The following is a 27,671-nucleotide window of genomic DNA, read 5'->3' on the forward strand; positions in this document are numbered from 1 at the left end:
AGCCTTCTCTTCTTCAGGCTAAACATGCCTAGGTCTTTAAGCCACTCCTCATAGGGCTTGTTCTCCAGACCCTTGATCTGCTCCCTCCTCCCTGTGGCTTCCTTTCACATATTTATACATGGCTATCCTATCTCCTCTCAGCCTTCTCTTCTTCAGGCTAAACATGCCCAGCTCATTAAGCCGCTCCTCATAGGGCTTGTTCTCCAGACCCTTGATCATTTGAGTCGCCCTCCTCTGGACACACTCCAGCTTGTCAACATCTCTCTTGAATTGTGGTGCACAGAATTGGACACAATATTCCAGGTGTGGTCTAACCAAGGTGGAATAGAGCATGGGGAGCAGGACTTCCCTGGATCTAGACACTATGTTCCTCTTGATGCAGGCCAAAATCCCATTGGCCTTTTTTGCCGCCACATCACATTCCTGGTTCATGCTTAACTTGTTGTCCACGAGGACTCCAAGATCTTTTTCACACGTACTGCTCTCGAGCCAGGCATCGTCCCCCATTCTGTATCTTTGCATTTCGTTTTTCCTGCCAAAGTGGAGTATCTTGCATTTGTCCCTGTTGAACTTCATTGTGTTAGTTTTGGCCATTCATCTCTCTAATCTGTCAAGATCCCTTTGAGTCCTGCTCCTGTCCTCTGGAGTCTTGGCTCTCCCTCCCAATTTGGTGTTGTCTGCAAACTTGATGATCCTGCCTTCTAGCCCTTCCTCTAAGTCATTAATAAAGATGTTGAACAGGACTGGGCCCAGGACAGAACCCTGCGGATGGCACTCCACTCGTCACTTCTTTCCAGGATGAAGAGGAAGCATTGGTGAGCACCCTCTGGGTTCATCCATTTAACCAATTACAGATCCACCTCACCGTACTTTTGCCACATTAGACTAGTTTGTTTGCCAGCAGGTCATGGGGGACCTACTGGCAAAAGGTAGCAGGTCAGAGGTAGAACCCTTCCCAGTTGGCTCACACAAAAGCAATCTGCCCCAGCCCTTCCTCGCTTGCCTGATCTTTCTCATGGATAACATTTGCAATCCTGCGTTGTTAAAGGCTTTCAAGGCCAGAATCAATGTGTTGCTGTGAGTTTTCCGGGATGCCTGGCCATGTTCGAGAAGCATTCTCTCCTGACATTTCCCCCACATCTATGGCAGGCATCCCCAGAGGTTGTGAGGTCTGTTGGGAACTAGGAAAATTGGGTTTATATCTCTGTGGAATGATGTCCAGGGTGGGAGAAAGAATACTGCCATTGGCCACATCCTGGTGCAGTTTGGAGGAGGAGGGACCACGGATGATGGAGCTTGCAGTACCTTCACTCACTTTAAGAGACCACTGCTACTCTCATCCAATGACTGATCAAGACCAAACTTGGCACACAGAGCCCCCATGACCCACTCTACATCCTGGTGCAGAGTTTGGAGGAGGTGAAGAGTTTGGAGGAGGAGGGACCACGTATGATGGGACTTGCAGTACCTTCACTCACTTTCCGAGACTGCTGCGACTCTCATCCAATGACTGATCAAGACCACACTTGGCACACAGCGTCCTCATGACCTACTACATCCTGGTGCAGTTTGGAGGAGGAGGGACCACGTGTGATGGGACTTGCAGTACCTTCACTCACTTCCCGAGACCGCTGTGTCCCTCATCCAATGACTGATCAAGACCACACTTGGCACACAGAGCCCCCATGACCCATTCTACATCCTGGTGCTGTTTGAGGAGGAGGGACCATGGATGATGAGACTTGCAGTACCTTCACTCACTTCCCGAAACTGCTGAGACCCTCATCCAATGACTGATCAAGACAACACTTGGCACACAGAGACCTCATGACCTGCTCTGCATCCTGGTGCAATTTGGAGGAGGGACCACGTATGATGGGACTTGCAGTACCTTCACTCACTTCCCGAGACCGCTGCGACCCTCATTCAATGACTGATCAAGACCAAACTTGGCACACAGTGCCCTCATGACCTACTCTACAACCTGGTGCAGTTTGAAGGAGGATGGACCACGGATGATGGGACTTGAAGTACCTTCATCCACTTCTCGAGACTACTGCGACCCTCATCCAATGACTGATCAAGACCAAACTTGGCACACAGAGCCCTCATGACGTACTCAACAACCTGGTGCAGTTTGGAGGAGGAGGGACCACGGATGATGGGACTTGCAGTACCTTCACTCACTTCCCGAGACCGCTGCAACCCTCATCCAAAGACTGATCAAGACCACACTTGGCACACAGAGCCCCCATGACCCATTCTACATCCTGGTGCTGTTTGAGGAGGAGGGACCATGGATGATGGGACTTGCAGTACCTTCACTCACTTCCCGAGACTGCTGCGACTCTCATCCAATGACTGATCAAGACCACACTTGGCACACAGCGCCCTCGTGACCTACTCTACATCCTGGTGCAGTTTGGAGGAGGAGGGACCACGGATGATGGGGCTTGCAGTACCTTCACTCACTTTAAGAGACCACTGCGACTCTCATCCAATGACTGATCAAGACCACACTTGGCACACAGAGCCCTCATGACCTACTCTACAACCTGGTGCAGTTTGGAGGAGGATGGACCACGGATGATGGGACTTGAAGTACCTTCACTCACTTTCAGAGACCACTGCGACTCTCATCCAATGACTGATCAAGACCACACTTGGCACACAGAGCCCCCATGACCCATTCTACGTGCTGGTGCAGTTTGGAGGAGGCTGGACCATGGATGATGGGATTTGAAGTACTTTCACTCACTTTCAGAGACCACTGTGACCCTCATCAATGACTGATCAAGACCAAACTTGGCACACAGCGCCCTCATGACCCACTCTACATCCTGGTGCAGTTTGGAGGAGGAGGGACCACGGATGATGGGACTTGAAGTACCTTCATCCACTTCTCGAGACCGCTGCGACCTTCATGCAATGACTGATCAAGACCAAACTTGGCACACAGAGCCTCCATTATTCACTACATCCTGGTGCAGTTTGAGGAGGATGGACCATGGACGATGGGACTCACAGTACTTTCACTAACTTCCCGAAACCACTGCAAACCACTGCAAGCTGATAAAGACCAACCTTGGCACACAATGCCGGGTGCCCAAGCTAGTAAATAATAAATAATAGTTCACTTGCACCCAGAGAGCACTGTGATCCCAAATAGCGATGCACACATGCCTGATACGTCCAAATTTGAATATTGGAAGGGTTTGGGTGGAATTGACTTTGACTTTTGGAGTTGTAGTTCACCTACATCCAGAGACACTGTTTTGAGGCCAGAAATTTTCATTTTGTGAAATGGAAGAGAGAGGACGCGCCAAAGTGTCTCTCCGACGGTCGGGCTCTGCGTGTGAGCTCGTCCCCAAATCTTCACCCAAGGTCATCGGCTCCAGGGCCGGCAATGGCCTCTCTTGCATTGGCACCGTGGGGAGCCCGGCTTTCTGCTGTAACCTTTCGGCTAATGAGGTAACAAGATGCTCGGGATGTTTGCAGCCTTGGAGAAGCCGCAACTGAAAGGTCTGCGCGGTCCCAGCAAAAAAGGGAGGCCCCAGGCCGCAGGAGGGATCTCCAGTTGCCACAGAAACAGGCGTCATCCAGTCAGCCTCCTCTGGCATCCAAGACTTGGCGAGGATGAGCCATTCTGGGCTTGGTTACGAGAAGCTCGGCCTGTCATTAAACATCAAGATAACCAAAGTGCTCTTCCAGCAGTCACTGGCCAATCCCTCTCCAATGACAGAATTACAGCGTAATGGTGTAACGTTAGAAAATGTGGACCATTTCCGTAACCCTTGGCAGCCACCTCTCCACCAAAGTCAACATCGACACTGAAATACAACACCGCCTGAGCTCTATGCCTGCGAAACGTGGACTGTCTACAGACGTCACATGCAACTCCTGAAACAATTCCATCAGCATTGCCTCCGAAAAATCCTGCAAATCTCTTGGGAAGAAAAGCAGACAAATGTCAGTGTGGTTCTTGTGGGATTTTTCGGGCTATAGAGCCATGGTCTAGAGGCATTTCTCCTGACGTTTCGCCTGCATCTATGGCAAGCATCCTCAGAGGTTGTGAGGTCTGTTGGAAGTAGGAAAAATGGGTTTATATATCTGTGGAATGGCTGGGGTGGGGCAAGGAGCTCTTCCCTGCTGCAGTTAGGTGTGAATGTTTAGCTGATCTCCTTCATTAGCATTTGAAGGTCTGCCTGAGCCTGGGAAAATCTCTTGCTGGGAGGTGTTAATCTGTGCCTGGTTTTTTCCTCTCTGTTGTTTAGCTGTTATAATTTTAGAGTTTTTTTAATACTGGTAGCCAGATTTTGTTCATTTTCATGGTCTCTTCCTTTCTGTTGAAATTGTCCACATGCTTGTGGATTTCAATGGCTTCTCTGTGTAGTCTGACATGGTGGTTGTTGGTGTGGTCCAGCATTTCTGTGTTCTCAAATAATATGCTGTGTCCAGTGTGCTGGAAGACATCTGTAGGGAGACTAAGGTGCTTGTTAATAAAGCCATTGTCCTCCCAACTCTGCTCTATGCCTGCGAAACGTGGACTGTCTACAGGCATCACATGCAACTCCTGGAACGATTCCATCAGCGCTGCCTCTGGAAAATCCTGCAAATCTCTTGGGAAGACAAATGGACAAACGTCAGCGTGCTGGAAGAAGCAAAGACCACCAGCACTGAAGCAATGCTCTCCGCCATCAACTCCGCTGGACCGGCCACGTTGTCCGAATGCCTGACCACCGTCTCCCAAAACCGTTGCTCTACTCCAAACTCAAGAACGGAAAACGGAATGTTGGAGGGCAGGAGAAGAGATTCAAAGATGGGCCCAAAGCCAACCTTTAAAACTCTGGCATAGACACTGAGAACTGGGAAGCCCTGGCCCTTGAGTGCTCCAGCTGGAGGTCAGCTGTGACCAGCAGTGCTGCAGAATTTGAAGAGGCATGAATGGAGGGTGAAAAGGAGAAACGTGTCAATTGGAAGGCGTGTCAAGCCGACCTCACAACCTCTGAGGATGCCTGCCACAGATGCAGGCGAAATGTCAGGAGAGAATGCTTCTACAGCATGGCCATACAACCCAAAAAGCCTACAACAACGCATGTAATTTCATTGTGCAATACTTACTTAGGTGATCCCTCGTAGTCCAAGGATGATGATCCTCCAAGTTTGGTGTCCTGGCGGTGGGTCCCTAGGTGAATGCGGAGCCCTATTCTTGACCCGCATGTTCTCCCGCAGTGAGGACATCGGTTTCCAGGTGGAAGGCGGTCCCGGTTGGGGTTGACTTCATGAGCCTTCCTCTTGGCACATTTCTCTCTTTCGCCCTCCATTCGTGCCTCTTCAAATTCCACAGCATTGCTCGTCACAGCTGACCTCCAGCTGGAGCGCTCAAGGGCCAGGGCTTCCCAGTTCTCAGTGTCAATGCCAGAATCTTTAAGGGTGGCTTTGGACCCATCTTTCGATCTCTTTTCCTATCCACCAATATTCTGTTTTCCATTATTGAGCTCGGAGCAGAGCAACTGCTTTGGGAGAGAGTGGTTGGGCATTCGGACAATGTGGTTGGTCCAGCGGAGTTGATGGTGGAGGAGCATGGCTTCAATGCTCATGGTCTTTGCTCCTTCCAGCATGCTGACATTTCCCCATCTATCTTCCCAAGAGATTCGCAGGATTTTCCAGAGGCAGCGCTGATGGAATTGTTCCAGGAGTTCTATGTGATATCTGTAGACAGTCCACGTTTTGCATGCGTATAGCAGGGTTGGGAGGACAATGACTTTATTAACAAGCACCTTAGTCTCCCTACAGATGTCTTCCAGCACATTGACATGTGTCTGCTTGTCTTCCCAAGAGATTTGCAGGATTTTTTGGAGGCAATGCTGATGGAATCGTTCCAGGAGTTGCATGTGACATCTGTAGACAGTCCACGTTTCGCAGGCGTATAGCAGGGTTGGGAGGACAATGGCTTTATTAACAAACACCTTAGTCTCCCTACAGATGTCTTCCAGCACACTGACATTTGTCCACTTGCCTTCCCAAGAGATTTGCAGGATTTTTTGGAGGCAATGCTGATGGACTTATTCCAGGAGTTCCATGTGATGTCTGTAGACAGTCCACGTTTTGCAGGCATATAGCAGGGTTGGGAGGACAATGGCTTTATTAACAAACACCTTAGTCTCCCTACAGATGTCTTACAGCACATTGACATTTGTCTGCTTGTCTTCCCAAGAGATTTGCAGTATTTTTCAGAGGCAATGCTGATGGAATCGTTCCAGGAGTTCCATGTGATGTCTGTAGACAGTCCATGTTTCGCAGGGGTTATAGCAAGTTTGGGAGGACAATGGCTTTATCAACAAGCACCTTCTTTGTCTCCCTACGGATGTACGGATGCAATAGTACAATGACGAATAAAGCTATTCGAAGATGTAAGGAAACTCACTATTTTTTTTCCAGTTCGTAATATGGTTCTGGAAACTGAAAACACAGATCTGTGGGGTCTTTGACGAGAGTCATACTGCACGGCTCCCCTGCAAGATCCAGCCATAATCCCCAATGAAATTGTTACAGCCACTTGAAGTAAATAGTCAGTGCCAGGGATGCCCTTATCTCCAGCGATGACTTCTCTCTCTCTCTCTTTCGTTGGCTCCTTGAGACCTTTCTTCCAATCTTCCTCTCCTCCCAGGGTGCCTTTTAATGAAGCCAGATGGATGGCTTCTCCCTCTCCGCATTTTGCTTTTGTCGCTATTAGCCGGCTGCCCAGCTGCGTTCGTTTCCATTTCTCGGTATGAGGAGCGCATCTCTTTGGAGCCCTGAAAGCCCAAGCACAAAAGCTCCAACTTACGACCATGCTGAGCAAAGCCTTTTCAAAAACAGCGGGTGCATCTACACTGCAGAATGAATCCACTTTGGCACCACTTGCACCACCGCGGCTCAATACGATGGGATCCAAGCCCGGCTTCAAACCATCACGAAATGTTTCAGGTCAAAAAACATTATTTTGGTTTGGGTTGTTGTAGGTTTTTTCGGGCTATATGGCCATGGTCTAGAGGCATTCTCTCCTGACATTTCGCCTGCATCCTCAGAGGTAGTGAGGTGTGACAAATGCAAGGTACTCCACTTTGGCAGGAAAAACGAAATGCAAAGATACAGAATGGGGGACAATGCCTGGGCTCGAGAGCAGTACGTGTGAAAAAGATCTTGGAGTCCTCGTGGACAACAAGTTAAACATGAGCCAACAATGTGATGTGGAGGCAAAAAAAGCCAATGGAATTTGGCCAGCATCAAGAGGAGCATAGTGTCTAGATCTAAGGAAGTAATGCTCCCCATGCTCTATTCTGCTTTGGTTAGACCACACCTGGAATATTGTGTCCAATTCTGGGCACCACAATTCAAGAGAGATATTGACAAGCTGGAATGTGTCCAGAGGAGGGCGACTAAAATGATCAAGGGTCTGGAGAACAAGCCCTATGAGGAGCTGCTTAAGGAGCTGGGCATGTTTAGCCTGAAGAAGAGAAGGCTGAGAGGAGATATGATGAGGGACATGTATAAATATGTGAGAAGAAGCCACAGGGAGGAGGAGGGAGCAAGCTTGTTTTCTGCTTCCCTGGAGACTAGGACGCAAGGGAACAATGGCGTCAAACTACAAGAGAGGAGATTCCACCTGAACATGAGGAAGAACTTCCTGACTGTGAGAGCTGTTTAGCAGTGGAACTCTCTTCCCTGGAGTGTGGTGGAAGCTTCTTTGGAAGCTTTGAAACAGAGGCTGGATGGCCATCTGTCAGGGGTGATTTGAATGCAATTTTCCTGCTTCTTGGCAGAATGGGGTTGGACTGGATGGCCCAGGAGGTCTCTTCCAACTCTTTGATTCTATGATTCTACGAGTTGTTTTATTGCGATCCAGCTGGAAAGGATGTCATACCACAATCATTCGTCAAGCAGACATACCATACAAGGCAAAACTAATGTTGCTGCACACCGTACTTTAATCCTACGTTCCTCCTGCCATCTCAGCACTTTTAACCTTGTACCCCATTGCGCTGGCCGAACCAGTTTTAATAGTGTCTTGATGTATTGTCATTGTGGTTATTTTGCTTAATTATTTGATTTGCTTTGTTTATTGTTGTGTTTATGTTTTCTATTGTATTGTGTTTTGTGGCTTCGGCCCGTGTAAGCCGCATCGAGTCCTTCGGGAGATGCTAGCGGGGTACAAATAAAGTTAATAATAATAATAATAATAAAACAGTATATTTTTTATAGAGAAACAGAACTGTCAAATTCAAACTCCCCCCCCCCCCCGCCCCCTTGCCAGCTTTGCGCTGATTGGCTAGAGTCATCAGCTGGAGGGGAGGCACAGCTGGCTTAGGTGCGCCTTGGACAATGGGAGAGCCAGCGCTGCTTCGGCTCCTCCGCCAATGAGGAGCAAGGAGGCGGTACAAGGGTGCAAACCAAAACATTATTTTGGTTTGGGTTGTTGTAGGTTTTTCGCCTGCATCTCTGGCAAGCATCCTCAGAGGTAGTGAGGTCTGTTGGAACTAGGAAAAAGGGTTTATATATCTGTGGAATGACCAGGGTGGGACAAAGGACTCTTGTCTTCTGGAGCTAGGTGTGAATGTTTCAACTGACCACCTTGATTAGCATTTGATTGCCTGGCAGTGCCTGGAGCAATCTTTTGTTGAGAGGTGATTAGATGTCCTTGTTTGTTTCCTCTCTGTTGTTGTGCTGTTGTAATTTTAGAGTTTTTTTTTTAATACTGGTAGCCAGATTTTGTTCATTTTCATGGTTTCCTCCTTTCTGTTGAAATTATCCACATGCTTCTTGTGTATTTTAATGGCTTCTCTGTGTAGCCTGGCATGGTGGTTGTGAGAGTGGTCCAGCATTTCTGTGCTCTCCAATAATATGCTGTGACCAGGTTGCTCTGCTATGGCTGACTTCTCTGGTTGACGTAGTCTGCAGTGCCATTCATGTTACTTGATTCGTGTTTGGGCAATGCTGCTGCGTTTGGTGGTCCCTCTGTAGACTTGTCCCCAGCTGCATGGTACATGGTAGACTCCTGCAAAGGTGAGAGGATCCCTCTTGTCCTTTGCTGAACGAAGCATTTGTTGGATGTTCTTGGTGGGTCTGTAGATTGTTTGTATGTTGTGTTTCCTCATCAGCTTCCCTATGCAATCAGTGATGTCTGGCAAGAACGCTTTTCCTCTGGGTGGGTCTTGGTCTTGACTCTCGTGGCTTCTTCTCGGTTGTCTTGCAGCTCTTCTGATGTCTGAGGTGGAGTCTCCATTGGCCTGGAGAGCCCAGTTGAGGTGGTTCAGTCCATCTTGGAGGAGGTGGGCTTCGCAGATTCTTTTTGCACGGTCTGCCAAGGCTTTAATGGGGCTTCTTTTTTGACTTGGGTGATGGTTGGAGTTTTTATGTAGATATCTATCTGTGTGTGTGGGTTTTCTGTAGACGGTGTGACCCAATTGTTGATCTGGTTTGCGGATGACTAGGACATCTAGAAAAGGCAGTCTTCCTTCCTTTTCTTTTTCCACGGTGAACTGGATGTTTGGGTGGATGCTCTTGAGATGGTCCAGGAACCTGTTGAGTTCTTCTTCTCCATGGCTCCAAATGGTGAAGGTGTCATCCACATATCTGAACTATATGTTTGGGTGGATGCTGTTGAGATGGTCCAGGAACCTGTTGAGTTCTTCTTCTCCATGGCTCCAAATGGTGAAGGTGTCATCCACATATCTGAACTATATGTTTGGGTGGATGCTGTTGAGATGGTCCAGGAACCTGTTGAGTTCTTCTTCTCCATGGCTCCAAATGGTGAAGGTGTCATCCACATATCTGAACCATATGTTTGGGTGGATGCTGTTGAGATGGTCCAGGAACCTGTTGAGTTCTTCTTCTCCATGGCTCCAAATGGTGAAGGTGTCATCCACATATCTGAACCATATGTTTGGGTGGATGCTGTTGAGATGGTCCAGGAACCTGTTGAGTTCTTCTCCTCCATGGCTCCAAATGGTGAAGGTGTCATCCACATATCTGAACTATATGTTTGGGTGGATGCTGTTGAGATGGTCCAGGAACCTGTTGAGTTCTTCTTCTCCATGGCTCCAAATGGTGAAGGTGTCATCCACATATCTGAACTATATGTTTGGGTGGATGCTGTTGAGATGGTCCAGGAACCTGTTGAGTTCTTCTTCTCCATGGCTCCAAATGGTGAAGGTGTCATCCACATATCTGAACTATATGTTTGGGTGGATGCTGTTGAGATGGTCCAGGAACCTGTTGAGTTCTTCTTCTCCATGGCTCCAAATGGTGAAGGTGTCATCCACATATCTGAACCATATGTTTGGGTGGATGCTGTTGAGATGGTCTAGGAACCTGTTGAGTTCTTCTTCTCCATGGCTCCAAATGGTGAAGGTGTCATCCACATCTCTGAACTATATGTTTGGGTGGATGCTGTTGAGATGGTCCAGGAACCTGTTGAGATGGTGAAGGTGTCGTCCACATATCTGAACCATATCGTGGGCTTTTTGGTTGCTGTCTCCAGGGCTTGTTTTTCAAAGTGTTCCATGTAGAAGTGAGCTATGACCGGGCTGAGAGGGCTCCCCATCGCTACTCCATCTTTCTGTTCATAGAACTCATTGTCCCACTGAAAGTAGCTGGTGGTGAGGCAATGGTAAAACAGAGGTGAACTATAAATCCCAGCAACTACAACTCCCACCCACCCCCCACCCCCAACCTCACCAGTATTCAAATTTGGGCATATTGGGTATCTGTGCCAAATTTAGTCCAGTGAATGAAAATGCATCCTGCACATCAGATATTCACATGACGATTCATAACAGGAGCGAAATGACAGTTAGGAAGTAGCAACAAAAATAATTTTATGGTTGGGGGTCCCCACAACATGAGGAACTGTATTAAGGGGTCACGGCATTAGGAAGGTTGAGAAACACTGCCCTGCACTGATGCTGCCCGGCCACACTTTTTGGCAGTTTCCATTTGCAAAACATTGGAAAGGAGGCCGAAACGCAATCTATTCGGCACATCCTTGGCACTGAGCGGGCTGCAAATTACATTTGCAATTGAGCAGAACATCATTTCAAATTGCAAGCGGCAGGTCCGAGCTACCTGCTGACAGGAGCCATCTTAACAAAAGGCGACGTGTTGGAAGCAATGCCAAGTTTTGCATGCTCTTCTTATCCTCATTCACCCAGGCGGGCGCCGTCGTCTGCAAAACTTTGCAAACCTTCATATAGCATTCTCTGCCTTTTTCTCTCTTTTGCTGCAATGACACTCCTTGTTGTCTTGGTGCATTGCAATCCGTGCAAAGGCCGTCTCACACTTCGGCCTTATTTTAGTATGTTTACATCAGTGTTTCTCCACCTTCCCAATGCCGCGACCCCTTACATACTGTACCTCATGTGGTGCTGACCCCCAACCATAACATTATTTTCGTTGCTACTTCATAACTGTAATTTTGCTACTGTTATGAATCGTCATGTAAATATCTGACATGCAGGATGCATTTCCATTCTCTGGACACAAATACCCAATATGCCCAAATTTGAATACTGGTGGGGTTAGGAGGGGGGTTGATTTTGTCATTTGGGAGTTGTAGTTGCTGGGATTTATAGTCCACCTACAATCAAAGAGCATTCTGAGCTCTACCAACTATAGAATTGAACCAAATTTGGCACACAGAACTCAGTCACCAACAGAAAATACTGTTTGGTGGGCATTGACCTTGAGTTTTGGAGTTGTAGTTCACCCACATCATGAGGAGACAGCAAAGCCTAGAGAAGATAATGATGCTGGGGAAAGTGGAAGGTAAAAGGAAGAGGGGCCGACCAAGGGCAAGATGGATGGATGGCATCCTGGAAGTGACTGGACTGACCTTGAAGGAGCTGGGGGTGGTGACGGCCAACAGGGAGCTCTGGCGTAGGATGGTCCATGAGGTCACGAAGAGTCGGAGATGACTGAATGAATGAACAACAACAACAAAGTTCACCCACATCCAGAGAGCACTGTGAACTCAAATAATGACGGATTTTGACCAAACTTGGCACCAATACTCAATATGCCCAAATATGAACACTGGCACACAGAACTCCATGACCAACAGAAAATACTGTGTTTGGTGGACATTGACCTTGAGTTTTGGAGTTGTAGTTCACCTCCATCCAGAGAGCACTGTGGACTCAAACAATGATGGATCTGGACCAAACTTGGCAAGGATACTCAATATGTCCTAATGTGGAGTTTGGGGAAAATAGACCTTGACATTTGGGAGTTGTAGTTGATGGATTTATAGTTCACCTACAAGCAAAGAGCATTCTGAACTCCACCAACAATGGAATTGAACCAAATTTGGCAAACAGAACCCCCATGACCAACAGAAAATACTGTGTTTGGTGGGCATTGACCTTGAGTTTTGGAGTTGTAGTTCACCTCCATCCAGAGAGCACTGTGGACTCAAACCATGATGGATCTGGACCAAATTGCCATGAATACTCAATATGCCCTAATGTGGACTCTGGTGGAGTTTGGGGAAAATAGACCTTGACATTTGGGAGTTGTTGTTGCTGGGATTTATAGTGGTGCATGTGGCAGGGCTCAGGTTGCATTGCAGCAGGTGGTCAGTGGTTTGCTCTTCTCCACACTCGCATGTCGTGGATTCCACTTTGTGGCCCCATTTCTTGAGGTTGGCTCTGCATCTCGTGGTGCCAGAGCGCAGTCTGTTCAGTGCCTTCCAAGTTGCCCAGTTTTTTGCGTGCCCTGGGGGGAGTCTCTCATTTGGTATCAGCCATGGGTTGAGGTTCTGGGTTTGAGCCTGCCACTTTTGGACTCTCGCTTGCTGGGGTGTTCCAGCAAGTGTATCTGTAGATCTTAGAAAACTATTTCTTGATGTAAGTCGTTGACGTGCTGACTGATACCCAAACAGGGGATGAGCTGGAGATGTCACTGCCTTGGTCCTTTCACTATTGGCTGCTACTTCCCAGTGGATGTCAGGTGGTGCAATACCGGCTAGAGTCTAGACAGTGGTGTAGGGCGCAGACACCCCGTGATAATGTGGCATGTCTCATTAAGAGCCACGTCCACTGTTTTAGCGTGGTGAGATGGGTTCCACACTGGGCATGCGTACTCAGCAGCAGAGTAGCATAGCGCAAGGGCAGATGTCTTCACTGTGTCTGGTTCTGATCCCCAGGTTGTGCCAGTCAGCTTTCATATGATATTGTTTCTAGCACCCACCTTTTGCTTGATGTTCAGGCAGTGCTTCTTGTAGGTCAGAGCATGGTCCAGAGTGACTTCCAGGTGTTTGGGTGCGCTGCAATGCTCCAGTGGGATCCCTTCCCAGGTAATAATCCTCAGAGCTCGGGATTCTTGTCTGTTCTTAAGGTGAAAGGCACATGTCTGTGTTTTAGATGGATTAGGGATCAGCTAGTTTTCCCTGTAATAGGCAGTAAGGGCACCTAGAGCTTCGGAGAGCTTCTGTTCAACCATCTCAAAGCTCCCTGCTTGAGCGGTGATGGCACGATCATCAGCATAGATGAAGCTCTCTGTCCCTTCTGGCAGTGGCTGGTCATTTGTGTAGATGTTGAACATGGATGGAGCAAGCACGCTCCCCTGAGGCAGGCCGTTCTTCTGTTTCCGCCATCTGCTTCTCTGGCCCTGGAACTCAACAAAGAAGCTCCTGTTTTGTAGCAGGTTTCCTATGAGGCAGGTGAGGTGGTCGTCCTTTGTGATATTAGACATTTTTCTCAGGAGGAGGCGGTGGTTCACAGTCTCATAGGCTGCTGACAGGTCTATGAAGACAGCTCCTGTGATCTGCTGCCTTTCAAAGCCATCTTCTATGTGCTGAGTCAGGTTCAGCACTTGCGATGTGCAGCTTTTGCCTTTCCTGAAGCCAGCTTGCTGTGGAATCAGACAGGGGTCTATTTTTTCCGTAATTCTATGTAAAATAAGTCTCTCCAGAACTTTGTAGAGGTGGCACAACAGGGAGATTGGTCTGTACCTTTTTGGGTCATTATTGTCTTTGTCTGGCTTCAAGATGGCGATGACTCTTGCTTTCCTCCAGATTTTGGGGATCTGACAGGATGCAGTGCAGTTGTTCATTAGCTCCGGCTGTTAGGAATGGTGTGAGTTGAAGTCCAAAACACCTGGAGGGCCCAAATTGGCCCATGCCTGTTCAAGACTGTTGGATTAGTGAAAACGAGAGAGAACGAACGGGAAAACGAGAATGGTGAAGTGCATACATTTGATGGATGGAAAGCCAATTGGAATGGGCACAATGTTTTCCTAATTTTCCTCCTATTTCCCTGTCTTAAATTGGTTTCCCCTCCCGTGCCGATGTTCTCTTCTTGTTTATTCCTGTTTCAAAGTTATTGTCCTGCGGGGAGAGCCCTGGGCTTGGGACGCATTGATAGCAATGGGGGTCACATGCTCTTAATGTGACGCAGGATACATAAGACCGCGTTATGTAACTACTGTACAGAAGCTTAGGAACAGTCAGCGTTTTTCAGCCAAGCATCGACAGGAGCTATTGATATGATGAAGCCCTGGCTCCCGGCAGCCTCAGCATCCTCATCATCCTCTCCTACACAATCTAAGCCTCCCACGGAAGCCCTTCGCATCGCTTTTGGAAAAGCCGTCGTTCCTAACTCTGAGCTGAGAATAAAACTCAGCAAAGTTTTTTTTATTCTGAAGGGGGGGACTTACTTACTTACTTACTTACTTACTTACTTAGGTGATCCCTCGTTGGATGAGTAAGATGGTCTTCCTTGATGACTATTTTTGTGGGTTTGTAGGTGGCTGTGGAGCCCTATTCTTGACCCGCATCTTCTCCCACAGTGAAGGCATTGGTTTCCAGTTGGAAGGCGGTCCCGGTCGGGGTTGGCTCCACGCGCCTTCCTCCTGGCACGTTTCTCTCTTTCGCCCTCCACTCGTGCCTCCTCGAATTCTGCAGCACTGCTGGTCACAGCTGACCTCCAGCTGGAGCAGTCAAGGGCCAGGGCTTCCCAGTTCTCAGTGTCTATGCCAGAGTTTTTAAGGTTGGCTCCGAGCCCATCTTTCAATCTCTTTTCCTGTCCACCAACATTCCGTTTTCTGTTCTTAAGTTCAGAGTAGAGCAACTGCTTTGGGAGACGGTGGTCAGGCATCCAGATAACTTGGCCGGTCCAGCGGAGTTGATGGCAGAGGACCATGGCTTCAGTGCTGGTGGTCTTTGCTTCTTTCAGCACGCTGACATTTGTCCGCTTGTCTTCCCAAGAGATTTGCAGGATTTTCTGGAGGCAGCGCTGATGGAATCATTCCAGGAGTTGCATGTGACGTCTGTAGACAGTCCACGTTTCGCAGGCATAGAGCAGGGTTGGGAGGACAATAGCTTTATAGACAAGCACCTTGGTATCCTCAAACACTCTCTGCTTCATTCGGGAAAATGCTGCACTCGCAGAGCTCAGGTGGTGTTGTATTTCGGTGTCGATGTTGACTTTGGTGGAAAGGTGGCTGCCAAGGGAGTGGAAATGGTCCACATTTTCTAATGTTACACCATTAAGTTGTATCTCTGGCATTGGGGAGGGGATGGCTGGTGACTGATGGAACAGCACTTTGGTTTTCTCGATGTTCAGTGACAGGCCAAGCTTCGTGTATGCTTCTGCGAAGGTGTTGAGAGTGGCTTGTAGATCTTCTTCTGAATGCGCACAGATGACGTTGTCATCAGCATACTGGAGTTCTGTAACAGATGTTGTTGCAACCTTAGTTTTGGCTTTCAGTGTGCTGAGGTTGAATAGCTTGCCACCTGTCCGATAGATGATTTCCACTCCGGTGGGAAGCTTCCCATCAACAAGGTGAAGTATCATAGCGATGAAGATGGAGAATAAAGTTGGGGCAATAACACATCCGTGTTTGACACCTGTTTGAAGGAGGGAAGCGTGTCCCTGTTGGTGTGGCCACGGTTTGCCCAAGTCTTATTATATCTACACCAGAGCTTTCCAAAGCGTGTGTCCGGACACATTCGTGCAGGCCCCTAGCCACAAATTCAGAACGAATTGAACCCTTTTTCCCCCCTGAGATGATTTTTCAGGTCACTGTCTCCTGATCTGGCATGACATCTCAACAAGGCCCTGAAATTATGCCATCAATATGCAAAGGTAGCCTGGCCTCTGTTGCCTGGAGGCATCCTCTGTTTGGGAGGTGTTAACTGGCACTTGGTGGTTTGCTGTCTGGAGTTCCCCTGTTTCTGAATTGTGTTCCTTATTCTGGTATGTATACCTGTAGAATAATGTCCAGGGTGAAAGAAAGAACTCTTCCCTGTTGGCAGCAAGTGTTGCAATGTTGCTATTAGCATCAAGTGATAATGAAGCTGCAAAGTCAATCAGTGAGGGTCTTTGAATAGAGGTAGCCTAGCAGTTGTTGCCTGGAGGCATCCTCTGTTTGGTTTGCTGTCTGGAGTTTGTTTGTTTGTTTGTTTACTATATTTATATACTGTCCCTCTCATCCCGCAGGCAACTTGGGGCGGTGTACAGTTGGTACCAAGACCATAAAATACAATTTATGGCCCTCCAGTTCCTCTGTTTCTGAGATTCTTATTTACTGTCTTGATTCTGGTATCTATACCTGTGGAATAATGTCCAGATTGGGAAAATGAAGCCTTGTCTGTTTGAAGCCAGAGTGAATGTTGCAATTAGCATGTTTGAATAGCACTGAGTGGCCATGAAGCTGCAAAGTCAATCAGTGAGGGTCTGTGCATAGAGGTAGTGAAGCAAGTGGATTGTGCACGTGTGTGTGTGCGCATGTGTGTATAGGTGAAATAATGTCCAGGGTTGGAGGAAGGACTCTTCCCTGTTTGAAGCAAGTGTTGCAATGTTGCAATTAGCAAGCTTGATTAGCATTGAGTGATCATGAAGCTGCAAAGTAAATCAGTGAGGGTCTGTGCATAGAGGTAGTGAAGCAAATGGATTGTGTGTGTGTCTATACATAGGTGGAATAATGTCCAGGGTGGGAGGAAGAACTCTTCCCTGTTTGAAGCAAGTGTTGCAATGTTGCAATTAGCAAGCTTGATTAGCATTGAGTGATCATGAAGCTGCAAAGTCAATCAGTGAGGGTCTTTGAATAGATGTAGCCTGGCAGTTGTTGCCTGGAGATATCCTCTGTTTTGGAGGTGTTAACTGGCACATGATGGTTTGCTGTCTGGAGTTTCCCGGCTTGATTCCAAGCTGAAGAGCATGGAGTATCCATGAAGCTGCAAAGATGTGGGCAAAACGTCAGGAGAGAATGCTTCTAGAACATGGCCATAAAGCTCAAAAAAAACAAAAAACCTCACAGCAACCCAGTGATTCTGGCCACGAAAGCCTTCTACAATATGATGCCAAACTGCACTAAATCCTACCAGGTAGATGCACAGCCATAGGCCAAACCTATATGGGAAGCAGTTTCTGTAAACATATAGACCAGTGGTTCTCAACCTTTCTAATGCCGCGACCCCTTAATACAGTTCCTCGTGTGGTGGTGACCCCCTGACCATAACAGTACTTTAGTTGCTACTTCATAACTGTAATTTTGCTATTGTTATGAATCGTAATGTAAATATCTGATATGCAGGGTATATTTTCCTTCACTAGATCAATCTGGGCACAAATACCTGATACACCCAAATCTGAATACTGGTGGGGTTGGGGGGAGTCATTTATCATTTGGGAGTTGTAGTTTCTGGGATTTATAGTTCAGCTACAATTAAAGAGCATCCTGAACTCCACCAATGATGGAACTGAACCAGATTTGGCACACATAACTCTCATGAGCAACGGAAAAGACTAGAAGGGTTTGGTGGGCATTGACCTTGAGTTTGGGAGTTGTAGTTCACCTACATCCACCATTGTTTGTGGACTCAAACAATGGTGGATCTGGACTAAACTTGGCATGAATACTCCATATGCCCAAATGTGAACACTGGTAGAGTTTGGGGAAAATAGACATTGACTTTTGGAATTTGTAATTACTGGGATTTATAGTTTGCGTACGATCAAAGAGTTTTCTGAACTCCACCAACGATAGAATTGGGCCAAACTTGACACACGAAAACCCCTTGACCAACAGAAAATACTGTGTTTTCTGATGGTCTTCGGTGACCCCTCTGATGCCCCCTTGCGACCCCCCCAGGGGTCCCGACCCCCAGGTTGAGAAACGCTGATGTAGAAAGTTCTCTAGAGTTGTTTCCAGTTGCTTTGCACCGATGCTCTGATTCTATGCCCGATGCTTCCAAACCTGGCTTTGAATCTGATTGCAATTTCTTTTTGTCGTCCGGTGTTTCCAGTGGAAGGTCCCCAAGGGCAGTGAATTAGGAAGGATTAATGGACCGGGTTGGCCAATGATCCCTCTGTTGTGGGGCCGGGGGGGGGGGGGGGGAGATAGCCATCACCCCCAGTTATGTAATTCCTCCTCCTCATCAGAGGAGCTCCCTCCTCCACTTGGTGGGAGCTCATTAAAGGCCCTCTTTGCCCTCCTTTTTTCCTTCCTTCCTTCCTTCCCTCCCTCCGTCTGCGCAGTTTGCTTCTTTCTCAAGTGTCTGGGCTCCATCTCAATCAAGGCAAATCAAGGCAGAAAGCAATCCTGGACTTGGAAACTGATCAGGGGCAAAACAATGGGTCTGCGTCAATGTGAAATAAAATAAAAATGATATTTTCCCCCAATTGTTTATCCGTTCCCAAATTTCAGGCATTGTAGGGATGTTGAAAATGGCAAATGCAATGAAAATGCTTCCATTGATTGTGTGTGTTTACTCTTGGTTGCTTTGCTGGAAGAAGCAAAGACCACCAACATTGAAGTGATGGTTCTCCACCACCAACTCTGCTGGACCGGCCACGTTGTCCGGATGCCTGACCACCATCTCCCAAAGCAGTTGCTCTACTCTGAACTCAAGAACGGAAAACAGAATGTTGACGGGAAGGAAAAGAGATTGAAAGATGGGCTCAAAGCCAACCTTAAAAATTCTGGCATAGACACCAAGAGAGAACCGGGAAGCCCTGGCCCTTGAGCGCTCCAGCTGGAGGTCAGCTGTGACCAGCAGTGCTGCAGAATTTGAAGAGGCACGAACAGAGGGTGAAAGAGAGAAACATGCCAAGAGGAAGGTGCGTCAAGCCAACCCTTCCACCTGGAAACCGATGCCCTCACTGCAGGAGAACATGCTTCTCTCTCTATCTGGGCGAACTGCTGGGGGTCTTTCTTTGAAGCAATAACTCAATACTTTCAGCAACTGATGCCAGTCAAGATATGAACATCAACCAAACGTTTATTTCCAAAGTCCTTGGCAGACTTGGCACAGCTTGATAAAGTTACAACACAAACAGTCAATTTGAGAAACCATAGAGATGTTCTTTTTTCCCCCTTTTTCTTACTGAGGTAACCTTTCTCCAAATGGTAGAAGAAATCCTGAGTTATTTCACCCTAACCCTGAGCTGCTCTGGTTAGAAAGAACAGGTCTTCCCCTATTTAAGTTCAAGGTCAGTTTTGGAGATGAGGTAATGCTCAATAGTACTCAATAACTATTTCTCTCTATATTGTCGAAGGCTTTCATGGCCGGAATCACTCAGTTCTTGTGTGGACCTCAGAGGACCTCACCTCTGAGGAAGCTTGCCATAGATGCAGGCGAAACGTCAGGAGAAATGCCTCTAGAACATGGCCATATAGCCCGAAAAAACCCACAAGAACTGAGTATTTCTCTCTATTTCTCAATAACTCAATTACTATCTCAATATCTTAATATATCGCCCTCGGGCCCTCGGGCTGAGAGGGGCGGTCAATAAGTGCAAGAAATAAATAAAATAATAAATAAATAAATATCTCTCTTTATAACTCAATAGCTTTCTTCAATAACTATAGTGGAGCCCCAGGTGGCGCAGTGGGTTAAATCCCTGTGCTGACAGGACTGAAGACCAACAGGTCGCAGGTTCGAATCCGGGGAAAGGCGGATGAGCTCCCTCCATCAGCTCCAGCTCCTCATACGGGGACATGAGAGAAGCTTCCCACAAGGATGATAAAAACATCAAATCATCCGGGCGTCCCCTGGGCAGTGTCCTTGCAGACGGCCCATTCTCTCACACCAGAAGCGACTTGCAGTTTCTCAAGTCTCTCCTGACACGACAAAAAAAAAAAGCTCCAAAGTGCAATAAAGCAGCGATAGGAAACTTTACCAGGCCAATTAGATTTGATGCAGAAGACCAAGACGGTTTTAAACAGTGTATTTTAATATTGAGATAAATGTTTTTAATTGGTTGTTGTAGGTTTTTTTCAGGCTATATGGCCATGGTGTAGAACAGTGGTTCTCAATCTGGGGGTCGGGACCCCTGTGGGGGTCGCAAGGGGGTGTCAGAGGGGTCACCAAAGACCATCAGAAAACATAGTATTTTCTCTTTGTCATGGGTGTTCTGCGTGGGAAGATTGGTCCAATTCTATCATTGGTGAGGTTCAGAATGCTATTTCATTGTGGGTGAACTATGAATCCCAGCAACTGCAACTCCCAAATGGCAAGGTCTATTTTCTCCAAACTCTACCACTGTTCATATTTGGGCATATTGATTATCTGTGCCAAGTTTGATCCAGATCCATCACTGTTTGAGTCCACTGGATGTAGGTGAACTACAACTCCAAAAACTCAAGTTCAATGTCCTCCAGAACTTCCCAGTATTTTCTCTTGGCCATGGGAATTCTGTGTGCCAAGTTTGATTCAATTCCATCATTGGTGGAGTTCAAAAGGCTCTTTGATTTTAGGTGAACTATAAATCCCAGCAACTCCAACATTCCCAAATGACAAAATCAATCCCCTCCAACCCCACCAGTATTCAAATTTGGGCGTATCAGGTATTTGTGCCAAATTTGGTCCAGTGAATGAAAATGCATCCTGCATTATATTACGATTCATAACAGTAGCAAAATTAAAGAAGTAGCAACGAAAATAATGTTATGGTTGGGGGTCACCACAAGGTGAGAACCTGTACTAAGGGGTCGCGGCATTAGGAAGGTTGAGAACCACTGGTCTAGAGGCATTATCTCCTGACGTTTCGCCTGCATCTCTGGCAAGCATCCTCAGAGGTAGTGAGTTCTGTTGGAAATAGGACAAAGGGTTTATATATCTGTGGAATGACCAGGGTGGGACAAAGGACTCTTGTCTGCTGGAGCTAGGTGTGAATGTTTCAACTGACCACCTTGATTAGCATATAATTGCTAATCAAAACAACAACAGAGAGGAAATAAACAAGGACATCTAATCACCTCTCAACAAAAGTTTGCTCCAGGCACTGTCAGGCAATTATATGCTAATAAAGGTTGTCAGTTGAAACATTCCCACCGAGCTCCAGCAGACAAGAGCCCTTTGTCCCACCCTGGTCATTCCACAGATATATAAACCAGAGTCTTTTCTGGTCTTGATATCAGGCTGACTGGACATTGGTCGTGAAGATCGGGACAGCATTGTCCCTCGTCCAGTCTGCTGGGACGTCTCCTTTTCCCCATGCCTGGGGATGCTTCCTGAACCGGCCTGGCTTGGCCTGGCCTTGCCTTGGCGTGCTCTGTCTCCCCCCACGCAGCCCTTCAATGTGACCGCAAGGATGTTTTGGTTACATTTCTCCCCCCAGGCCCTGGCTGTGATTGCAAGCATCGACTCTATTGACCGGTCTAGTGGAGAGATACACGACAACAAACATGCCCAAATTGGCCCGCTACAACGCACGTCACTGAGCCCTGGGTCTTCCGAAAGGTGCCTGATGCCCATCGGTGGATTTATTTTCCTCCTTTCCGTCTCTTCTCCTCCCCAGCCTGCTCTGCACTCAGGTTCTATCTGCACTGATCATGCAGTTTCGAAGAACTGAAGAAAGTGCTTTCACAGTGTATATGAATATTTCTGAAACTTTGATTGTAGGTGAACTATAAATCCCAGCAACTACAACTCCCAAATGTCAAGGTCTGTTTTCCCCAAACCCCACCAGTGTTCACATTTGGGCATATGGAGTATTGGTGCCAAGTTTGGTCCAAATCCATCATTGTTTGACTCCACAGTGCTCTCTGGATGTAGGTGAACTACAACTCCCAAACTGAAGGTCAATGCTCACCAAACCTTTCCAATATTTTCTGTTCGTCATGAGAGTTCTGTGTGCCAATACAATGCTAAAACGCAAGAACAATGCTCACCAAACCCTTCCAATATTTTCTGTTGGTCATGGGAGTCCTGTGTCCCAACAGAACAGGTTCAATTCAGTTCAATTCCATTGTTAGTAGATTTCAGAATGCTCTTTGATTGTAGATGAACTATAAATCCAGCAACTACAACTCCCAAATCTCAAGGTCTATTTTCCCCAAACTCCGCCACTGTTGACATTTGGGTATATTGAGTATTCATGCCAAGTTTGGTCCACATTCATCATTGTTTGAGTCCACAGTGCTCTCTGGATATAGGTGAACTACAACTCCAAAACTCAAGGTCAATGCCCAGCAAACCCTTCCAGTATTTTCTGTTGGTCATGGGAGTTCCGTGTGCCAAGTTTGGTTCAATTACATCATTGGTGGAGTTCAGAATGCTCTTTGTTTGTAGGTGAACTATAAATCCCAGCAACTACAACTCCCAAATCTCAAGGTCTATTTCCCTCAAACTCCGCCAGTGTTGACATTTGAGCATATTGAGTATTTGTGCTAATTTTGGTCCAGATCCATCATTGTTTGACTCCACAGTGCTCTCAGGATGTAGGTGAACTAGAATTCCAAAACTCAAGGTCAATGCCCACCAAACCCTTCCAGTACTTTCTCTTGGTCATGGGAGTTCCGTGTACCAAGTTTGGTTCAATTCCATCGTTGGTGGAGTTCAGAATGCTCTTTGGTTGTAGGTGAACTATAAATGCCAGCAACCACAACTCCCAAATGACGAAACCAATCCTTCCATAACCCCACCAGTATTCAAATTTGGGCATATCAGGTATTTGTGCCAAATGTGGTCCTGTGAGTGAAAATCCTGCCTATCATTTACATTATGATTCATAACAAAATTACTGTTTTGAAGTAGCAATGAAAATAATGTTATGACTGTCCTTTGGCCAGTATCTGTCCCCTCGGAGTGCCTCTGGTGTTGCTGCAAGGAGGTCCTCCATTGTGCATGGGGCAGGGCTCAGGTTGCATTGCAGCAGGTGGTCAGTGGTTTGCTCTTCTTCACACTCGCATGTCGAGGATTCTACTTTGTGGCCCCATTTCTGAAGGTTGGCTCTGCATCTCGTGGTGGCAGAACGCAGTCTGTTCAGCGCCTTCCAAGTCGCCCAGTCTTCTGTGTGCCCAGGGGAGTCTCTCATATGGTATCAGCCATTAATTGAGGTTCTGGGTTTGAGCCTGCCAGTTTTGAACTCTTGCTTGCTGAGGTATTCCTGCAAGTATCTCTGTAGATCTTAGGAAACTATTTCTTGATTTTAGTCATTGGTGTGCTGGCTGATATCCGAACAGGGGATGGGCCGGAGATGTCACTGCCTTGGTCCTTTCACTATTGGCTACCACTTCCCGGCGGATGTCAGATGGTGCAATAGCGGCTAAGCAGTGCAATTTCTCCAGTGGTGTAGACACCCCGTGATAATGCGGCATGTCTCATTAAGAGCCACATCCACTGTTTTAGCATGGTGAGATGTGTTCCACACTGGGCATGCGTACTCAGCAGCAGAGTAGCATAGCGCAAGGGCAGATGTCTTCACTGTGTCTGGTTGTGATCCCCAGGTTGTGCCAGTCAGCTTTAAACACCATCAGTAATCAAAACAAATCAGATCAAATCCATAAAAGATTAACATGTGGAGGAAATTCCGGCGCGTTTGTTTGTTTTCCTTTCCCTTTCCAAGAAGTTCTTTGCAGGTCTCTCCGCTCCCCCATTTTCTGGATAGATAACCTGTGTGCCTTTTCTGTCCTTACAGAAACTCTCCTTGGATTCGATCTGGCTGAAATCTCCCCGACTCCGAAGATCCCTTGTCCTTTGCAGTACTATTTGGAGGAAGGGAAAGCTGAGCTGCTAAACGAATCCCGAGGAGACCTTCCCGCCCCGCTCTGCTCCGTGGCCCAGGGATGAGTGCGGGCCGAGTCAACCCGTACAGCATAGTATCCTCCGAGGAAGACGGGTTGACTTTGACCACCATGCCTGGGGTGAATGGCTTTGGCAACGGGAAGATCCACACGCGGAGGAAATGCCGGAACCGCTTCGTTAAGAAGAACGGCCAGTGCAATGTGGAGTTCACCAACATGGACGATAAACCCCAGCGGTACATCGCGGACATGTTCACCACTTGCGTGGACATCCGCTGGAGATACATGCTGTTGCTCTTCTCGCTTGCCTTCCTGGTGTCTTGGTTGTTGTTTGGCCTCATATTCTGGCTCATCGCTGTGGTCCACGGCGACATCGAGAAGCCGACCAAGGACGAAACGTTCACGCCTTGCCTCCTTCAAGTGAACGGCTTCGTGGCTGCTTTCTTGTTCTCCATCGAGACGCAGACAACCATCGGTTACGGCTTCCGATGCGTGACGGAGGAGTGCCCGCTCGCCGTCTTCATGGTGGTCCTCCAGTCCATCGTGGGGTGCATCATCGACTCTTTCATGATTGGGGCCATCATGGCCAAAATGGCTAGGCCCAAGAAGCGGGCCGAAACCTTGCTTTTCAGCCACCACGCCGTCATCGCCATGCGGGATGGGAAGCTCTGCCTGATGTGGCGGGTGGGCAACCTCCGCAAGAGCCACATCGTGGAAGCCCACGTCCGGGCGCAGCTCATCAAGTCTCGCATCACCGAAGAGGGGGAGTACATCCCGCTCGACCAAATCGACATCGACGTCGGGTTCGACAAAGGCTTGGACCGCATTTTCCTGGTGTCTCCGCTCACCATCCTCCACGAGATCGGCGAGGAGAGCCCGCTCTTCGGGATCAGCCGGCAGGACCTGGAGACGGACGATTTCGAGATCGTGGTCATCCTGGAAGGCATGGTGGAAGCCACCGCCATGACCACGCAAGCGCGGAGCTCGTACTTGTCCAGCGAGATCCTCTGGGGCCACCGCTTCGAGCCCGTCTTGTTTGAGGAGAAAAACCAATACAAAGTGGACTATTCCCACTTCCACAAGACCTACGAGGTCCCGTCGACTCCCTGTTGCAGTGCCAAGGACTTGTTGGAAAACAAGTTCCTCCTCCCGGGCACCAATTCTTTCTGTTACGAGAACGAGCTCGCCTTCATAAGCCGCGACGAGGAGGACGAGGAGGAGGAAGAAGAGGAAGACGACGATAGCAGAGCTTTGGACGATCCGGGTTCGGACAACCAGCCTGAATTCGATCGGCTTCAGGCCACCGTTGCTCTGGACCAGCGGTCCTACAGAAGAGAGTCTGAAATATGACCCCGGACCCTCTAACTGTTGCCGAGGGCGTCTTTTCCCTCTGGTTTCTTCCCTGCACTAAAACAAAACATAAAAAAAACCCAATCCAAATTATGCAGAACAATGCAAGTGCCATAGGAATGCCTGAGAATTCGTGTGGTTTGTAGGGTGTGTATTGGTTATCTTTTGTTAAAGAAATGTCATCGCAATAAGTATTGAATGGCGTGGGTTCAGAGAGAACCCATTTGCCAGCCTCGACGGGCACATCTACACTGTAGAATTAATGCAGTTTGACCCCACTTTCGCTGCTGTGGCTCAGGAGTATGGAATCATGGGTGTTTTTACTAGGTTCTTGTGGGTTTTTTCGGGCTATATGGCCATGTTCTAGAGGCATTTCTCCTGACATTTCGCCTGCATCTATGGTAAGCACCTCTGAGGATGCTTGCCATAGATGCAGGCGAAACGTCAGGAGAAATGCCTCTAGAACAGTGTTTCTCAACCTGGGGGTCGGGACCCCTGAGGGGGTCGCGAGGGGGTGTCAGGGGGGTCGCCAAAGACCATAAAAAACAGTATTTTCCGATAGTAATGGAGATTCCATGTGGGAAGTTTGAGCCAATTCTATCATTGGTGGAGTTCAGAATGTTCTTTGATTGTAATGAACTATAAAGCCCAGCAACTACAACTCCCAAATGTCAAGATCTATTTTCCCCAGACTCCACCAGTGTTCACATTTGGGCATATTGAGTATTCGTGCCAAGTTTGGTCCAGATCCACCATTGCATGAGTCCACAGTACTCCCTGGATATAGGTGAACTACAACTCCCAAACTCAAGGTCCATGCCCATCAAACCCTTCCAGTGTTTTCCATTGGTCATGGGAGCCAAGTTTGGTTCAAATCCATCGCTGGTGGAGTTCAGAATGCTCTTTGGTTATAAGTGAACTATAAATCCCAGCAACTACAACTCCCAAATTACAAAATCAATCCTCCCCCAACCCCACTAGCATTCACATTTGGGTGTATTGGGTATTTGTGCCCAGTTTGGTCCAGTGAATGAAAACACATCTTGCATATCGGATATTTACATTATGATTTATAACAGTAGCAAAATGACTGTTATGAAGTAGCAACAAAAACAATATTATGGTTGGGGGTCACCACCACATGAGGAACTGCATTAAGGGGTCATGGCATTAGGAAGGTTGAGAACCACTGCTCTAGAACATGGCCATATAGCCCGGAAAAACCCACAAGAACCTAGTGATTCCAGCCATGAAAGCCTTCGACAATACATGGGTGTTTTTAGTTTCGCACTCTTTGGAAAAGAAGGTCGAAGCCTACAATTCCCACGATCCCATGAGCCATGGGAATGCAAGGGGTGCCAAACTGGATTCATTCCCCAATGCAGATGTTCCCATAATGTGGTGAACATCCAAATAGCAGTGTTTATAGTAGGTACAGACAAACCTGGGCCCTCCAGGTGTTTTGGACTTCAACTCCCACAATTCCTAACAGTCTCAGGCCCCTTCCTTTCCCCCCTTCAGACATATGAATAGCATAAACATAGGCCAACTTGGGCCCTCCCTGTGGGTTATGGGCCCAGCACATTTAAGCAGCTGAGAGGGAAAAGGAAGGGGTCTGAGGCTGTTAGGAATTGTGGGAGTTGGAGTCCAAAACACCTGGAGGGAGGGCCCAAGTTTTCCCATGCCTGGTTTATAGGATGAAGGCAGGTTCCAAAAAGCGGCACTATGAGCGAGACGCAAACAGAACCCTGCCTTGAATTTGACACTCCGAGTAGGAATCGACTTGTATGTCGAGCGAGAAAGAAAATTCATCCTCCCCTTTCTTTATTCACAACGAGGGTCACAAGAGAAGACACAGGGCACTGCAAAGGCTCAAAGGGAATATTGCATTTGGAAAGCAAAACCATGTGTGTATGCGTGATTTTTTTTTAAAGAAAGAAAGAACTGAACAAATTATAATATATATTAAAAATATATATAAATAGACTTATACTGCCAAGACAGGTGATTCTGTTGCACTAGGTCAACACTTGAAGTCCTACAGTACTTTTTTATGTTTTCCAATGGAGGGAAAAGGAAAGGGTGTGTGTTTTTTTAAAATTATTTATAGATAGGCTTGCGCATGAAATTTATTTCAACCGTTTCTTTTGTGTCTTCTGTTTATTCCGAAGCACGAAACGGGAAGCCCCCTCCCTACACGAAAATCGGCTCAACACGGAAACCTGTTTTCGTGTGTATCTGATTTTCCTACTTGCCTTGGAAAGACAGTGCATGTGTGGCAGGGCATGCAGGTAAGCAGGCAAGCCCAGAAC

General features: G+C 47.5%; 1 protein-coding gene across 1 annotated transcript in view; it reads left to right on the forward strand.

The window, feature by feature from the left end:
• Nucleotides 1-25,725, forward strand: part of LOC137095693 (ATP-sensitive inward rectifier potassium channel 12) — a 61,077-nt gene extending 35,352 nt beyond the window's left edge. The window contains exon 2 of the mRNA XM_067462488.1: nucleotides 23,904-25,725. Within this exon, the coding sequence (XP_067318589.1) occupies nucleotides 24,052-25,359 (1,308 nt within the window). The 5' untranslated portion in view covers nucleotides 23,904-24,051 and the 3' untranslated portion in view covers nucleotides 25,360-25,725. The remainder of the gene's footprint in view (nucleotides 1-23,903) is intronic.
• Nucleotides 25,726-27,671: the final 1,946 nt, after the last annotated feature.

This window comes from Anolis sagrei, chromosome Y (assembly GCF_037176765.1).
Source record: "Anolis sagrei isolate rAnoSag1 chromosome Y, rAnoSag1.mat, whole genome shotgun sequence".
Taxonomy (NCBI): Eukaryota; Metazoa; Chordata; class Lepidosauria; order Squamata; family Dactyloidae; genus Anolis; species Anolis sagrei.